At 43.7% G+C, this 19,593-nt stretch overlaps 1 protein-coding gene across 1 annotated transcript in view; it reads right to left on the reverse strand.

Annotated features, from left to right (window-relative positions):
- Nucleotides 1–14,245: 14,245 nt before the first annotated feature.
- Nucleotides 14,246–19,593, reverse strand: part of LOC310823718 (E3 ubiquitin-protein ligase TRIM65-like) — a gene marked incomplete at its 5' end in the record, with an annotated part of 5,522 nt that continues 174 nt past the window's right edge. The window contains 5 exons of the mRNA XM_083696570.1: nt 14,246–16,049; nt 16,317–16,363; nt 16,479–16,652; nt 18,393–18,566; nt 19,043–19,216. Coding sequence (XP_083552696.1) covers nt 15,499–16,049; nt 16,317–16,363; nt 16,479–16,652; nt 18,393–18,566; nt 19,043–19,216 — 1,120 coding nt within the window. The remainder of the gene's footprint in view (nt 16,050–16,316; nt 16,364–16,478; nt 16,653–18,392; nt 18,567–19,042; nt 19,217–19,593) is intronic.

Consider the following 19,593-nt stretch of genomic DNA (forward strand, 5'->3'; position numbering starts at 1 on the left):
GTGTGTGTGTCTGTGTGTGTGTGTGTGTGTGTGTGTGTGTGTGTGTGTCTCCCTCTCTCTCACACACACACATTGTCACTTGACTCACTAAACATTGACGCCTCTGGGCGCGCGTGTGTGTGGGTGTGCGTGTGTGTGTGTGTGGAGCATCCAGAGAGAGACGAAGGAAAGGAGGGAGGGAAGGAAGAGAGGGATGAGTCTCACCTTCTCCTCCGCCGACAGTAAGGAAAGAAGACAGGAAACAGGAAAGGAGGGAAGGGAATGAGGGAGAGAAGGAGAGAGAGAGAGAGACAGGAGGGAGGGAGGGAGGGAGGGAGGGGAGAAGGAGGGGAGAAGGAGGGAGAGAGAGAGACAGGAGGGAGGGAAGGAGGGAGAGAGGGAGAGAGACAGGAGGGAGGGAAGGAGGGAGAGAGGGAGAGAGACAGGAGGGAGGGAGGGAGAGACAGGAGGGAAGGAAGGAAGGAAGACAGGAAAGGAGGGAAAGAAGAGAGAGACAGGAAAGGAGGGAGGGAGAGAGGGAGAGAGACAGGAGGGAGGGAAGGAGGGAGAGAGGGAGAGAGACAGGAGGGAGGGAAGGAAGGAAGACAGGAAAGGAGGGAAAGAAGAGAGAGACAGGAGGAAAGGAGGGAGGGAAGGAGGGAGGGAGAGAAGAGAGGGATGAGTCTCCCCGGCCGACGGCGTCTCGGAGGACCAGTCACTCAGCGTGGCGCGGATACAGTCCTGGAGCTACGGCAACAACAGACAGACAGGTCAGATGGAGAGACAGACAGGTCAGAGAGAAACAGACAGACAGACAGATAGACAGACAGATAAGACAGAGGGACAGACAGGTCAGAGACAGCATGGCGCGGATACAATCCTGGAGCTGGAGGGCAACAAAAGACATACAGGTCAGACAGACAGACAGAGAGAGACAGGTCAGAGACAGCGTGGCGCGGATATAATCCTGGAGCTGAACGGCAACAACAGGTCAGACAGACAGACAGAAAATGACAATAAAACGACATATTTAGTATTTATTTAATCACATTCATAATACACACACACACACACACGGTCAGTTCGTTAGAGCCAGTTAGCATTCGCCTTTAGCACCCCGTCAACACTGCACTCTGTAGGTAAATTCGTTAGCCCCGTTAGCATTAGCCTTTAGCACCCCGTCAACACTGCACTCGGTAGGTAAATTCGTTAGCTTCGTTAGCCCCGTTAGCATTAGCCTCTAGCCTCCCGACCCCCCCCCCGCCCTTCTTACCTCCTCACTCGGGGACGACGGACACTTCTTCTTCAGCCGGCTCCGGTTGACGAGGTTCCCGGTGTGGAGGTTGAGCGTCGTGGCCCGGGTCAGAAACGAGGTACCACCGGGGGAGACGGTCCCAGAGGACCCGCTACGAGTACCAGAGGAGCCGCCGGTGTCGGTGGTTTCCATGGTGTCTGTCTCCCCTTCTCTCGTAAAGAAGAAGTAAATGTCGTAAAGATATAATAATAATAATAATAATAATAAAAAGATATCGTAAAATGAGGGAGGGGTGGGGTTGTCTAGCAACGAGGAACAGTTGGTGGGTTTGAGGGAATGTCGTAAAGGAAAAGAAAATGTCGGAAAGGGACGGGATATGGTGGGTTACCTAGCAACGAGGGGGTGGGGAGAGTGTGTGTGTGGTTTGAAGGACTGTCGTAAAAATATTTTTTCAAAACAAATACGAACGGTGGAGGGAAAGGGGGGGGGTTGCCTAGCAACGAGGGGGTGGGTTTGAAGGAATGTCGAGTAATGATGACACGACGCGTTTCCACACACACACACACACGGTCAGTTCGTTAGAGCCAGTTAGCATTAGCCTTTAGCACCCCGTCAACACTGCACTCGGTAGGTAAATTCGTTAGCTTCGTTAGTTAGCCCCGTTAGCATTAGCCTCAGAGCCGGTAGAGGAGACGGTACCACCGGGGGAGACTTTCCCAGAGGACCCGCTACGAGTACCAGAGGAGCCGCCGGTGTCGGTGGTGGTGGTGGTTTCCATGGTGTCTGTCTCCCCTTCTCTCGTAAAGAAGAAGTAAATGTCGTAAAGATATAATAATAATAATAATAATAATAATAATAATAATAATAATAATAATAGTAAATGTCGTAAAATAAGGGAGGTTGGTGTGTTTGAGGGAATGTCGTAAAGGAAAAGAAAATGTCGGAAAGGGACGGGATATGGTGGGTTACCTAGCAACGAGGGGGTGGGGAGATTGTGTGGTTTGAAGGAGTTTCATAAAACATTTTTTTCTAAAAAATGTCGTAAAATACGAACGGTGGAGGGAAAAGGGGGGGGGTTGCCTAGCAACGAGGAGGTGGGTTTGAAGAGCCAAACTACATGGTTCTACTAGCCCTAGGGTTAGGGTCAGGGTTAAGGGTTAAAGTTAACTCATCCCCTAGGGTTAGGGTCAGGGTTTAGGGTCAGGGTTAGAGTAAGGGTTAGGGTCAGGGTCAGAGTCAGGTTCAGGGTTAGGGTTAGGGTCAGGGTTTAGGGTTAGGGTCAGGGTTAGAGTTAGGGTTAGGGTCAGGGTCAGAGTCAGGTTCAGGGTCAGAGTTAGGGTTAGGGTCAGAGTCAGGGTCAGGGTTAGAGTCAGGGTTAGGGTCAAGGTTAACTCGTCTCCTAGGCCTGTCTGCACATTTGGGTTGTCATGACGTTGCTAAGTGAAGTGTTAACACTGGAAAGAAAACGTCCCCTTTGGTTTCCACTGATGTTCTATTATACTAATGTTCTATTATACTAAGATTATATTACACTGATGTTCTATTACACTAATGTTCTATTACATAAATGTTCTATTACACTAATGTTCTATTATACTAATGTTCTATTACACTGTTCTATTACATAAATGTTCTATTACACTAATGTTCTATTACATAAATGTTCTATTACACTAACGTTTTATTATGTTTTTTTATGTGAAGACTGCCCAACGCATCACCGGTTCCTCACTCCCCTCCATCGAGGCTGTCCAGGGCAAACGATGCTTGCGTAAGGCACGCAGCATCGTCAAGGACATTTCTCACCCCAACCACAGACTTTTCACCCCACTCCCCTCCGGGAGGCGCTACAGGTCTCTCCGCACCCGAACCAGTAGGTTCAGAGGCAGCTTCTTCCCTGCGGCTGTCACCCTGCTGAACTTGAACACTACACCTACCTGACAACCTACTACCCCCGCAAACCCCCACCCCCCCCCCCCCCCCCACCCGGACTATTGCACTATTGCACTATACTCCCCTCCCCTGCTCTTACTCAATACCACTGCTCTTCTGTACATACCTGTTCATACTGTTCATACTGTTCATAATGCACATAATGCACATATCCTATATTTTCTTTAATACTACTGCACATACTGTACATACTTGTTTATACGGCATTCCATATTTATATTTATTCTGCTATCTACCTCATGTTACTGTTAATACATATATACTGCTAGACTGCATTACACATACAGCTCATATGCTGCTACACTGCTCATACTGTAACTTATTTACTCTGCTATAATGCTACTGCTACTCACATACTGCTATACTGCACTGCTATATTATACTGCTTATATTATACTATATCATACTGCACTACTACTGATCATATATTGCACTACCTGTAAATACTGTTCATTGCACTTTCTGCTATTTTGCACTTCTGGTTAGACGCTAACTGCATTTCGTTGTCTCTGTACTTGTACTCTGCACAATGACAATAAAGTTGAATCTAATCTAATCTAATCTAATCTAATATTACACTGTTCTATTACACTAATGTTCTATTACACTAATGTTCTATTACACTAATGTTTTATTATACTAATGTTCTATTACACTAATGTTCTATTACACTAATGTTCTATTACACTGTTCTATTACACTGTTCTATTACACTAATGTTCTATTACACTGATGTTCTATTACACTGTTCTATTACACTGATGTTCTATTACACTAATGTTCAATTACACTGATGTTCTATTACACTGATGTTCTATTACACTGTTCTATTACACTGATGTTCTATTACACTGTTCTATTATACTAATGTTCTATTACACTGTTCTATTACACTGATGTTCTATTACACTAATGTTCTATTACACTGATGTTCTATTACACTGATGTTCTATTACACTGATGTTCTATTACACTAATGTTCTATTACACTAATATTCTATTACACTAATGTTCTATTATACTAATGTTCTATTACACTGTTCTATTACACTGATGTTCTATTACACTAATGTTCTATTACACTGTTCTATTACACTGATGTTCTATTACACTGATGTTCTATTACACTAATGTTCAATTACACTGATGTTCTATTACACTGTTCTATTACACTGATGTTCTATTACACTAATGTTCTATTACACTGATGTTCTATTACACTAATGTTCAATTACACTGATGTTCTATTACACTGATGTTCTATTACACTGATGTTCTATTACACTAATGTTCTATTACACTGATGTTCTATTACACTGTTCTATTACACTGATGTTCTATTACACTGTTCTATTACACTAATGTTCTATTACACTGATGTTCTATTACACTGTTCTATTACACTGATGTTCTATTACACTGTTCTATTACACTAATGTTCTATTACACTGATGTTCTATTACACTAATGTTCTATTACACTGTTCTATTACACTGATGTTCTATTACACTGTTCTATTACACTAATGTTCAATTACACTGATGTTCTATTACACTGATGTTCTATTACACTGATGTTCTATTACACTGTTCCATTATAAAAGATCTGTGATGTTATAAAGAATATTTCAGGTTCAAATTCTGGGTTTTTAGGGTTCAGTGCTTATTGCTAACTGGCTGGATTCTAATCTCTCTGTTGTTGTAATACTAGTAAATGACCACCAGGTGGTGCCCCCATCTGAGGGCTAGAGGTCTGGGGGATAGGGTTCTGGGGGTCTGGGGGTCTGGAGGTCTGGGGGTCTGGGGGTCAGAGGTACTGCAGGGGACAGGTGAAGTCTTCTCATGAGAGCCACGCCTCCCATGGCAGGGAGCGGTACTGCAGGGGACAGGTGAAGTCTTCTCATGAGAGCCATGCCTCCCATGGCAGGGAGCGGTACTGCAGGGGACAGGTGAAGTCTTCTCATGAGAGCCACGCCTCCCATGGCAGGGAGCGGTACTGCAGGGGACAGGTGAAGTCTTCTCATGAGAGCCACGCCTCCCATGGCAGGGAGCGGTACTGCAGGGGACAGGTGAAGTCTTCTCATGAGAGCCACGCCTCCCATGGCAGGGAGCGGTACTGCAGGGGACAGGTGAAGTCTTCTCATGAGAGCCATGCCTCCCATGGCAGGGAGCGGTACTCCAGGGGACAGGTGAAGTCTTCTCATGAGAGCCATGCCTCCCATGGCAGGGAGCGGTACTACAGGGGACAGGTGAAGTCTTTTCATGAGAGCCATGCCTCCCACAGCCCACAGACAGAGAGGGGAAAAGCAGCCTGCTCCTTGGCTGCCACTCACAATGTCACATGATGCATAGATATTACTGTACTAGATGATTACTATGTAAAAATGAAGGAATACATAGAAAGCGAAGTTCAGAACATGTACAGCGCCTTCTGAAGGTATTCAGACCCCTTCACTTTTTACACATTTTCTTGTGTTATAGACTCAATTTAAAATGGATTCAATTAAAATAATTTGCCATCAATCCACACACAATACCCCAGAATGACAAAGCGAAAACACGATTTTTGAAATTTCTTCATTTATTAAAACTGAAATACAGAAATACCTCATGTACAGAAGTATTCAGACCTTTTGATATGACACTCTTAAAATGAGCTAAAATGCAAAAATGTCATCAACAAGTCACTCAATAAGTTGAATTAAGTCCATCTTAATGCAAGGATAATAGTTCATGTCATTTTGGAATAAATATCTTTGTTTTTATGGGGTCTCTGATTTGCATAGGAATCAATTACACACTGTGTAGATTAGGATGTTCTGAAGACACTGTCCATGTTGTACTGACAGAGAAGGAGAGCTGTCTTCACATCCACTCCCTGCTATCTTACACCCAGCAACGTAATCCAGCATCACAACTCAAACACCCAATCTAACCAACTCTTATATACATACAGACACTCTCTCCTGTGTTATTCTCAGAGTTCATCATCAGTCTGATTTGATCATCTAATCATTCATCTGGATTGTTTCACTGTCAGTTGAATTTCTTCTATACATCCACTCTCTCCTTGTGGTCCGAGGAAGACATTTGGGCTGACAGGTCTCAGGCAGGGCTACTCATCTCAAGAGCTGCACTGACACTACACACTGTTCACCACACACTGTACACTACACCCTACACGCTACACACTACAGACTACATACTACATACTACACCCTACACCCTACACCCTACACACTACACGCTACACACTACACACTACACACTACCCACTACAGTCTACACACTACACACTACACACTGGGAGAGGGAACATCTGTACATCCAACATCTCAGTGAAAACACACCACTATCCAACTGCATCATGTTCTGATCCGTCATCTTTGAGCCTTTGGTGTTCAGTGTGATCTCCCTGAGACTAGTTTACACAGGGTCACTGAACAGTCCCAGCCCCAAAGCCAAAACCCTGGGTAGAGGGGCTCAGTGAATGTGGAGTGGAATGTGTGCAGGAGGGTCCGTGTGTCAGAGGAGACGCTGTAGAAGGACAGAGTGCCGGCCGGCCAGTCCAGATACACTCCTACTCTGTGGGAGCCAGAGGAGGGGACAGGTATGTCAGTCCTCTTCTCATTGTGCCAGGCGAAGTAACTGTCATCAGAGCAGATCAGACTCCAGGACTTGTCATTGAATCCCAACATACAGTCATAACCCCTCCCTCTCCTGCTGATTCCTTTATATGTCACTCCTATATCAGCCCCTCCCCCACTCCTCTCTACCTCCCAGTAACGGCGCCCAGTCAGACCCTCTCTACACAGCAGATGTGGACAGTCCTCAAATCTCTCTGGGTGATCAGGATACGGCTGCTTCTCTCTCCCCCCTGTCACCTTTCTGTTCTCCTCAGACAGAGAGAGGTGTCTGTCTGCTGTGTTTGGGTCCAGTGTGAGCTCACAGGCATCTGATTGAGAGGCCAAAAATAATCATCAAATCAATACAACTGAATAACTTACAATATTCACAATGTGATCTTGTTATGGCAACATTCATTTATTCACAAAATATGACTTATTAATTTAAAATGTTTTACAAGGGATACAACTAACTCACATTTACTAATATTTTAGATTTACATATGAATACAATATTGGTGCTCTGTTTGAACTCTGCTGCACCCTGGTTCTTGAGTAATATCACAGTCCTATTCTCTACAGCGTTGGTGACTTACATTTGATCAGCCCAGGTTTGAGCCTGCACTCTCCACCATGGTCCACACTATATCAACCACAGAAGAACCCACAGTGGTTGAATGACACACTCACAATCATGTGGAAAATAGATACTGTGCATTAATCTCATTGATATGTCCAGCCACATATTCAGCCTTTACCTGAGTGTCTGTAGTTTACAGAGTGGATCTTTCTGTACAGCAGAGAGCTGCGCCAGTCCTGAGTCTCCTGGGTGATTGTAGCTGAGGTCCAGCTCTCTCAGATGGGAGGGATTAGACCTCAGAGCTGAAGCCAGAGAAACACAGCCTTCCTCTGGGACTCCACAGAATGACAACCTGGGGAAATAGTGTCACTCCATCTGATATCAAGAATCTGATTATTCCTCTCTAATGTACATGTGCAGCTTTAAATCCTCTTCATTTGGCAGTTGAAAGGCCACATATGAATGAGGAATACAAATAAATACATGCAGCCAAACGATCACTGTGGTATAAGAATTCATCAGTGAGAGTTATAGTTGCTCTCAACAGGGGAGCAAGCAATATGTTAGATTGGTTAGTGAATTATTGTGGAGCCCCATCAGCTGATCTCAGGCCAGATTGGTGAGGAATTGTGGAAAGAAACGTTATTGAGAGAGTGAATCCCCCCCCCCCCCACCCCACCACACACACACACACACACACACACACACACACACACACACACACACACACACACACACACACACACACACACACACATTATTTAGTAATTGATTGAAAGATAATGTACATTGTCTGTCTCAATCATTGACCCTTTCTGTGCAAGTATCATTGATTCCATAGAATGATAATGTAACAGACACTTAGGAATGATGTGTCTGACAACAAGAATAGTCTCAGACCTCACCTCAGTGTCTGTAGTTGACAGTGTGGACTCCCCAGTCCAGGAGAGAGCAGCTTCACCCCCCAGTCACCTAGATCATTATTACTGAGGTCCAGCTCTCTCAGGTGGCAGGAGTCTGAGCTGAGAGCTGAGGCCAACGCTTCACAGCATCTCTCTGTGAGGTGACATCCATTCAGCCTGAATGAGGAATACAAATAAATACATGCAGCCAAATGATCACTGTGGTGAATTATGATAAGAATTCATGATTCAAGCCAATCACAGGCAGGTTTGTAGTCAATGTATTTCTAAGTGTGGTATATTTGCTAGCTATTAGGTTAGTGCAGTATTGTTAAGCCCCATCAGATGATCTAAGGCCAGATTGTTCATTAATTGAGGAGAGCAACGGTATTCAGAGAGTGCCCCCCCCCCCACACACACACACACACACACACATACACTCTTTGAAATTCTGCCTTTAATGAAGAATAGAGCTGAATATGATGTCATTATAAGCTGTACAATACATGATTGTTGCATTGTGTGCCTTATTGCTCCCTCCTTGATAGTGTGAGGGGAGACAGATTTCTCATCTGTCATTTATGATATTGTTATAATCAATATAGCAAAACAACAATCTATTTTAATCAGTATGACCATGTCATGATAATTATATTTTTTCAGTCATACACTGTTCATTGATTCCTTTATGATCAGTATTGGACTCGTTTATGATTTTATGTAGTAACGGTACAAAACAAGACAGCCAGTCAGGTTAACAGCGGTTAAATCTGTCCCCTGAGTTATATCTGTTGGTGGGGATGTGCTGAGTCAGCTGCAAGGCCATCCTGACCTAAAGGTCGGCCTCTTGTTATTGAACTATGCATGTGTTGCTGTCCCAATGAAATGGTTACTCAAAAACACCTAATCTGAGATAGGTAAGACGGTATCCTTCATCGCTTTTTTTCAATTATGAAGACCGCTCATATTGTGGACCTTATATTGATTTATTCATCTTTTTGGAGGGGAAAGTAGTCCTAGGTTAAGGGTGCATGCACGGGATGATGGTCTGGGAGTTCACAAAAGAAAAAGGTGGAATACAAATAAAGTGGTAGAACTAGTGTTGTCACAGTGAAGGGTTTAGGAAATGATTGGAAGATTATGTAAATGTTCTGTCTCCGTCATTGAGTTTTGCAGAGCAAGTGTCATTGATAATGTAACACACTTAAGAATTATGTGTCTGACAACAAGAATAGTCTGAGACCTCACCTCAGTGTCTGTAGTTGACAGTGTGGACTCCCCAGTCCATCAGAGAGCAGCTTCACCCCCCCCCGTCACCTAGATCATTATTACTGAGGTCCAGCTCTCTCAGGTGGCAGGAGTCTGAGCTGAGAGCTGAGGCCAACGCTTCACAGTATCTCTCTGTGAGGTGACATCTATGCAGCCTGAATGAGGAATACAAATACATGCAGCCAAACGATCACTGTGGTGCAAGAATTCATGAGTGAGAGCTACAGTTGCTCTCAACAGGGGAGCAAGCAACCATGGATGCATTTGTAGTGACTGGATTTCTACGTCTGGTATAATGTATTTGCTTGCTATTGGGTTAGTGCAGTATTGTGGAGTCCCATGAGCTGATTTAAAGCCAGGTGGGTCAAGATTTGAGGAGGGCAACATATTCAGAGAGTGAAGACAGAGCAGCCCCCTTTGCCACCACACACACACACACACACACACACACACACACACACACACACACACACACACACACACACACACACACACACACACACACACTACATAGGAATTGATTAGAAGATAATGTACATTGTCTGTTTCAATTATTGAGCCGTTCTGTACAAGTATCATTGTTTCCATAGAATGATAATGTAACAGACACTTAGGAATGATGTGTCTGACAACAAGAATAGTCTGAGACCTCACCTCAGTGTCTGTAGTTGACAGTGTGGACTCCCCAGTACAGCAGAGAGCAGCTTATCCCCCCCGTCACCTAGATCATTATGACTGAGGTTCAGCTCTCTCAGGTGGCAGGAGTCTGAGCTGAGAGCTGAGGCCAACGCTTCACAGCATCTCTCTGTGAGGTGACATCCATTCAGCCTGAATGAGGAATACAAATAAATACATGCAGCCAAACGATCACTGTGGTGCATTATGATAAGAATTCATGATTCAAGCCAATCACAGGCAGGTTTGTAGTCATTGTATTTCTAAGTGTGGTATATTTGCTAGCTATTGGGTTAGTGCTGTGTTGTGTAGCCCCATCAGATGATCTAAGGCCAGATTGTTCAGGAATTGAGGAGAGTAACAGTATTCAGAGAGTGCCCCCCCCCCCACACACACACACACACACACACTGAAATGCTGCCTTTAATGATAAATAGAGCTGAAGATGATGTGATTATAAGCTGTACAATAAATGATTGTTGCATTGTGTGCCTTATTCCCATGCTCCCTCCTTGATAGTGTGAGGGGAGACAGATTTCTCATCTGTCATTTATGATATTCTTATAATCAATATAGCAAAACAACAATCTATTTTAATCAGTATGACCATGTCATGATGATTATATTTTTTCAGTCATACACTGTTCATTGATTCCTTCATGATCAGTATTGGACTCATTTATGATTTTATGTAGTAACGGTACGAATCAAGACAGCCAGTCAGATATACAGCGGTTAAATCTGTCCCCTGGGTTATATCTGTTGGTGGGGATGTGCTGAGTCAGCTGCAAGGCCATCCTGACCTAAAGGTCGGCCTCTTGTTATTGAACTGTGAATGTGTTGCTGTCCCTCTGAAATGGTTTCTCAAAAACATATTATCTAAGAAAGGTAAGACAGTATCCTTCATCGATTTTTTTTAAATTATGAAGACCGCTCATCATGGTAAAATAAATGCACGCACGGGATGATGGTCTGGGAGCTGACAAATGAAAAACGTGGAATACAAATAAAGTGGTAGGACTAGTGTTGTCACAGTGAACAGTTTAGGAAATGATTGGAAGATCATGTAAATGTTCTGTCTCCATCATTGATATTCGCAGTGCAAGTATCATTGACAATGTAATACACTTAGGACTGATGTGTCTGACAACAAATAAATACATGAAGCCAAACGATCACTGTGGCACAAGAATTTATGAGTGAGAGTTATAGTTCCTCTCAACAGGGGAGCAATTAACCATGGATACATTTGTAGTCACTAGATTTCTACGTCTGGTATCATGTATTTGATAGCTATTGGGTTAGTGCAGTATTATGCAGTCTCATAAGCTGATCTAAGGCCAGGTGGATCAGGATTTGAGGAAGACAAACATATTCAGATATTGAAGACAGAGCAGCCCCCCTCCCACCACACACATACACACACACACACACACACACACACACACACACACACACACACACACACACACACACACACATTACATAGTAATTGATTGGAAGATAATATCCTTTGTCTGTCTCAATTATTGAGCCTTTCTGTGCAAGTATCATTGATTCCATAGAATGATAATGTAACACACTTAGGAATGATGTGTCTGACAACAAGAATAGTCTCAGACCTCACCTCAGTGTCTGTAGTTGACAGTGTGAACTCCCCAGTCCAGCACAGAGCAGCTTCACCCCCCCGTCACCTAGATCATTATTACTGAGGTCCAGCTCTCTCAGGTGGCAGGAGTCTGAGCTGAGAGCTGAGGCCAACGCTTCACAGCATCTCTCTGTGAGGTCACATCCATTCAGCCTGAATGAGGAATACAAATAAATACATGCAGCCAAACGATCACTGTGGTGCAAGAATTTATGAGTGAGAGTTATAGTTGCTCTCAACAGGGGAGCAAGCAACCATGGATACATTTGTAGTCACTGGATTTCTACGTCTGGTATCATGTATTTGCTAGCTATTGGGTTAGTGCAGTATTATGTGAGCTGATCTAAGGCCAGGTGGGTCAGGAATTGAGGATGGAAACATATTCACTGGGTGCAGACAGAGCAGCCCCCCCTGCCACCACACGCACGCACGCACGCACACACGCGCACACACGCACACACACACACACACACACACATTATATCAGAATTGATTGGAAGATAATGTACATTGTCTGTCTCAATTATTGAGCCTTTCTGTGCAAGTATCATTGATTCCATAGAATGATAATGTAACAGACACTTAGGAATGACGTGTCTGACAACAAGAACAGTCTGAGACCTCACCTCAGTGTCTGTAGTTGACAGTGTGGACTCCCCAGTCCAGCAGATCTCACGGTATTGCGTCGATAAAGATGTCTGGAATGCCGGAGCCGATGTCCAAAAGTTGTCGTCGGCTGTACGATATGGACGCTAAACTGTTTTTAGCGAGAATACTTGAAATAAACAAGGAAATAGCCACTAATTCAGCGAGACAGCGGGCTTCGCGATGTATGCGCGCCGCCATCTTGGTACACGCCCTCCCTGCGTGATTGGTGGATTTGGTAGCAGGCTAGGTTGAGTCGCTCAGACGCTGCCTTTTGATTGGTCGATTCGCACGTCCGTCTTCTTCGCTACACGTGTTGTCGGTATTGACAAACATTTCAGTGACATGCGCGCGATGCAGTGCTAATATTAGCATGTAGCCTACTTCACTGGATAAGAATACAACAATAGCATTTAGCATACTCCACCGGCTATGAATGCAACGTTAGCATGCAGCCTACTCCATTGGATAACCCTACTACGTTCACATGGAACATACTCCACTGGATATCAAAACCAAGATGGCGGCGCGCATGCGTCGCGCGCATGTCACTGTCACTGAAATGTTTGTCAATACCGACAACACGTGTAGCGAAGAAGACGGACGTGCGAATCGACCAATCAAAAGGCAGCGTCTGAGCGACTCAACCTAGCCTGCTACCAAATCCACCAATCACGCAGGGAGGGCGTGTACCAAGATGGCGGCGCGCATACATCGCCGAGGTGGGCTGAGAGCTCGGCTCAAGATAACTCCACATCGACTCTCACTACTGTTATGTTTGTGTTTTATTTGTATTCCTAACTAGGAATGAACGGGCAGGGTTTCTTTTACTGGCTTTATTCCACGACGTTCATCTGTACATTCAAGCATTGTAGGTTTTACCTGCGGTCCCTCAGTCCGGGTACAACAGCATCGGGCGGAACCAATATCATGTACTGTAATAACAACAATTATTCATATACTGCTTACACTGTACTACTATACTGCGCATATACTGAACTACCTGTATATACTGCTCACACTGCAGTTTTCTGCTAACTGCATTTCGTTGTCTCTGTACTTGTACTCTGCACAATGACAATAAAGTTGAATCTAATCTAAACTACAACAGGCCTTATGGGTAGTGAAGTCTAAACTACAACAGGCCTTATGGGTAGTGAAGTCCGAACTACAGCAGGCCATATGGGTAGTGAAGTCTAAACTACAACAGGCCTTATGGGTAGTGAAGTCTAAACTACAGCAGGCCATATGGGTAGTGAAGTCTAAACTACAGCAGGTCTTATGGGTAGTGAAGTCTGAACTACAGCAGGCCTTATGGGTAGTGAAGTGTAAACTAAGCATTTCAATCATGCTTTAGACCAGGAGACAGGACTATTTCAGCGACATTCTTTGTAATCAATGATATTGTCTGTGCCCTTGATAAAAAGCAGCATTGTGCTGCCTTGTTTAATGATCTATCAAAAGCTTTTGATCCAGTGGATCATTCACTGTTAGTGAGTCGACTGTCTTAAATAGATTTGGATCAGAATGCTTGTCAGTGGTTCCTTAACTACCTCACGAATATAAGTCAGTGTGTCGTTGCTGACAATGTTCATTCACAACCGCTAGAGACCGTAATCTAAAATATTCACTATCAAGCAGGTAGTTACAACAAAAATGGCATTACTGTTACAAGTTTCAAGTTTATTGCGTCCCATACACAAGTGCAGGGAGTAACATTCTTAGGCTTGATTCCATGACAATGCAGCATACAAAATACACATAATACAAATAAGCAGTAGTGCAATGACAAGACAATAAGTGACACAAGTACGAGACAAGTGAGACATGTTGGAGACACGTAAGACAATAGCAGTGTGATTGACTGTAGCTAGTTCATACAGTAGCAGTGTGATTGACTGTAGCTAGTTCATACAGTAGCAGTGTGATTGACTGTAGCTAGTTCATACAGTAGCAGTGTGATTGACTGTAGCTAGTTCATACAGTAGCAGTGTGATTGACTGTAGCTAGTTTATACAGTAACAGTGTGATTGACTGTAGCTAGTTCATACAGTAGCAGTGTGATTGACTGTAGCTAGTTCATACAGTAGCAGTGTGATTGACTGTAGCTAGTTCATACAGTAGCAGTGTGATTGACTGTAGCTAGTTTATACAGTAGCAGTGTGATTGACTGTAGTTAGTGTGGTGGAATTTCAAGTTAAAAATACTTGAACATAAGACTAGAATTCATGGTTTATTCAGACACTTTTATTCACAAGTTATAAAAGTAAACACGTTTGCAAAGGGGTTTTTCGTTGTCCTTTCAGACCGCCATTTATACTTTCAAATCTAGGTTACCTCCCTCATATACAAATCACCAATATCATTCTCCTCCTACATCGCGTCGCGGCCTGGTTTCCCCTCCTATTATAATTATAAACATCTCCACTACTCTCCCTTCACAAATCAATCACTGGCCATCCTGCTCTTAATTCTCTCTCTGCCGTTCCTTTGTGGAATTAGGAATCTTTATTTTCTATGGAAATTGACCATACTATCTTACACACAGCAACGTAATCCAGCATCACAACTCAAACACCCAATCTAACCAACTCTTATATACATACAGACACTCTCTCCTGTGTTATTCTCAGAGGTCATCATCAGTCTCATTTGATCATCTAATCATTCATCTGGATTGTCAGAGGCTTTTCCATCAAAACAACTAAAAAACATGTAAGCTTCTATTTTTTGTCACTCTATCGCAGTCTATTTTACTATCAGATGCATATATATATATATAGTAAAAAATAATATAACTACACACAACAATCCTACACACTACACACTACACCCTACACCCTACACACTACACCCTACACACTAGACACTGGGAGAGGTAACATCTGTACATCCAACATCTCAGTGAAAACACACCACTATCCAACTGCATCAAGTTCTGATCCGTTATCTTTGAGCCTTTGGTGTTCAGTGTGATCTCCCTGAGACTAGTTTACACAGGGTCACTGAACAGCCATACCCAACCAAAAACCCTGGGTAGAGGGGCTCAGTGAATGTGGAGTGGAATGTGTGCAGGAGGGTCCGTGTGTCAGAGGAGACGCTGTAGAAGGACAGAGTGCCGGCCGGCCAGTCCAGATACACTCCTACTCTGTGGGTGCCAGAGGAGGGGACAGGTATGTCAGTGCTCTTATTATTGTGCCAGGTGTAGTAACTGTCATCAGAGCAGAACAGCCTCCAGGACTTGTCATTGTATCCCAATCTACAGTCATAACCGCCTCCTCTCCTCCTGATTCCTTTATATGTCACTCCTATATCAGCACCTCCCCCACTCCACTCTACCTCCCAGTAACGGCGCCCAGTCAGACCCTCTCTACACAGCACCTGTGGCCAGTAGTCAAATCTCTCTGGGTGATCAGGATACGGCTGCTCCTCTCTCCCCTTTGTCACCTTTCTGTTCTCCTCAGACAGAGAGAGGCGTCTGTGTGCTGTGTTTGGGTCCAGTGTGAGCTCACAGGCATCTGATTGAGAGGGCAAAAATAATCATCAAATCAATACAATTGAATAAATTACAATATTCACAATGTGATCTTGTTATGGCAACATTCTTTTTTTCACAAAATATTACTTATTAATTGAAAATGTTTTACAAGGGATACAACAAATTCACATTTACTAATGTTTTAGATTTACATATGTATACAATACTGGTGCTCTGTTTGAACTCTGCTGTACCCTGGTTCTTGAGTAATATCACAGTCCTATTCTCTACAGCGTTGGTGACTTACATTTGATCAGCCCAGGTTTGAGCCTGCACTCTCCACCATGGTCCACACTATATCAACCACAGAAGAACCCACAGTGGTTGAATGACACACTCACAATCATGTGGAAAATGAATACAGTGTATTAATCTCATTGATACGTCCAGCCACATATTCAGCCTTTACCTGAGTGTCTGTAGGTTACAGAGTGGATCTTTCTGTACAGCAGAGAGCAGCGCCAGTCCTGAGTCTCGTGGGTGATTGTAGCTGAGGTCCAGCTCTCTCAGGTGGGAGGGATTAGACCTCAGAGCTGAAGCCAGAGAAACACAGCCTTCCTCTGGGACTCCACAGCCTGACAACCTGGGGAAATAGTGTCACTCCATCTGATCAAGAATCTGATTATTCCTCTCTAATGTACATGTGCAGTTTTAAATCCTCTTCATTTGCCAGTTGAAAGGCCACATATGAATGAGGAATACAAATTAATACATGAAACCAAACGATCACTGTGGTGCAAGATTTCATGAGTGAGACTTATAGTTGCTCTCAACAGGGGAATAAGCAACCATGGATACATTTGTAGTGACTGGATTTCTACGTCTGGTATAATGTATTTGCTAGCTATTGGGTTAGTGCAGTATTGTATAGTCCCATGAGCTGATCTAAGGCCAGGTGGGTCAGGATTTGAGGAGAAGAAAGTTATTCAGACAGTGCAGACAGAGCAGCCGCCCTGCCAACACACACACACACACACACACACACACACACACACACACACACACATTATATAGTAATTGATTGGAAGATAATGTACATTGTCTGTCTCAATTATTGAGCCTTTCTGTGCAAGTATCATTGATTCCATACAATGATAATGTAACAGACACTTAGGAATGATGTGTCTGACAACAACAATAGTCTCAGACCTCACCTCAGTGTCTGTAGTTGACAGTGTGGACTCCCCAGTCCAGCACAGAGCAGCTTCACCCCCCTGTCACCTAGATCATTATTACTGAGGTCCAGCTCTCTCAGGTGGCAGGAGTCTGAGCTGAGAGCTGAGGCCAACGCTTCACAGCATCTCTCTGTGAGGTGACATCCATTCAGCCTGAATGAGGAATACAAATAAATACATGCAGCCAAACGATCACTGTGGTGCATTATGATAATAATTCATGATTCAAGCCAATCACAGGCAGGTTTGTAGTCGTTGTATTTCCAAGTGTGGTATATTTGCTAGCTATTAGGTTAGTGCAGTATTGTGTACCCCATCAGATGATCTAAGGCCAAATTGTTCAGGAATTGAGGAGAGTAACGGTATTCAGAGAATGCCCCCCCCCCCACACACACACATACACTCTTTGAAATTCTGCCTTTAATGATAAATAGAGCTGAATATTATGTAATTATAAGCTGTACAATAAATGATTGTTGCATTGTGTGTCTTATTCCCATGATCCCTCCTTGATAGTGTGAGGGGAGACAGATTTCTCATCTGTCATTTATGATATTCTTATAATCAATATAGCAAAACAACAATCTTTTTTAATCAGTATGACCATGTCATGATGATCATAGTTTTTCAGTCATACACTGTTCAATGATTCCTTTATGATTTTATGTAGAAACGGTATGAATCAAGTCAGCCAGTCAGGTTGACAGCGGTAATATCTGTCCCCTGGGTTATATCTGTTGGTGGGGATGTGCTGAGTCAGCTTCAAGGCCATCCTGACCGAAAGATTGGCCTTTTGTTATTGAACTGTGCATGTGTTGCTCTCCCTATGAAATGGTTTCTCAAAAACACATTATCTAAGAAAGGTAAGACGGTATCCTTCATAGATTTTTTTTTAATTATGAAGACCGCTCTTCAAGGTAAAATAAATGCTCGCACAGGATGATGGTCTGGGAGCTGACAAAAGAAAAAGGTGAAATACAAAAAAAATTGTACGCCAAGTGTAGCCACAGTGAAGAGTTTAGGAATTGATTGGAAGATCATGTAAATGTTCTGTCTCCGTCATTGAGTTTTGCAGAGCAAGTATCACTTGACAATGTAACACACTTAGGAATGATGTGTCTGACAACAAGAATAGTCTCAGACCTCACCTCAGTGTCTGTAGTTGACAGTGTGGACTCCCCAGTCCAGCAGAGAGCAGCTTCTCTCCACCGTCACCTAGATCATTATTACTGAGGTCCAGCTCTCTCAGGTGGCAGGAGTCTGAGCTGAGAGCTGAGGCCAACGCTTCACAGCATCTCTCTGTGAGGTGACATCCATTCAGCCTGAATGAGGAATACAAATAAATACATGCAGCCAAACCATCACTGTGTTGCATTATGATAAGAATTCATGAGTGACAGTTACAGTTGCGGGAGCAACATGGAGCAAGCAACCATGGATACATTTGAAGTCACTGGATTTCTACGTCTGGTATAATGTATTTTCTTGCTATTGGGTTAGTGCAGTATTGTGTAGTCCCATGAGCTGATCTGAGGCCAGGTGGGTCAGGATTTCAGGAGAGTAAAGTTATTTAGACAATGCAGGCAGAGCAGCCCCCCTGCCACCACACACACACACGCACACACACACACACACACACACACAAACACGTTATATAGTAATTGATTGGAAGATAATGTACATTGTCTGTCTCAATCATTGACCCTTTCTGTGCAAGTGTCATTGATTCCATAGAATGATAATGTAACAAACACTCAGGAATGATGTGTCTGGCAACAAGAATAGTCTGAGACCTCACCTCAGTGTCTGTAGTTGACAGTGTGGACTCCCCAGTCCAGCAGAGAGCAGCTTCACCCCCCCGTCACCTAGATCATTATTACTGAGGTCCAGCTCTCTCAGGTGGCAGGAGTCTGAGCTGAGAGCTGAGGCCAACGCTTCACAGCATCTCTCTGTGAGGTGACATCCATTCAGCCTGAATGAGGAATACAAATAAATACATGAAGCCAAACGATCACTGTGGTGCAAGAATTTATGAGTGAGAGTTATAGTTGCTCTCAACAGGGGAGCAAGCAACCATGGATACATTTGTAGTCACTGGATTTCTACGTCTGGTATAATGTATTTGCTAGCTATTGGGTTAGTGCAGTATTGTGTGAGCTGATCTAAGGCCAGGTGGGTCAGGAATTGAGGATGGAAACATATTCACTGGGTGCAGACAGAGCAGCCCCCCCTGCCACCACACGCACGCACGCACGCACGCACACACGCGCACACACGCGCGCGCACACACGCACACACACACACACACACACATTATATCAGAATTGATTGGAAGATAATGTACATTGT

Source organism: Argentina silus (genome assembly GCF_951799395.1).
Source record: "Argentina silus genome assembly, chromosome: Y".
Classification (NCBI taxonomy): Eukaryota; Metazoa; Chordata; class Actinopteri; order Argentiniformes; family Argentinidae; genus Argentina; species Argentina silus.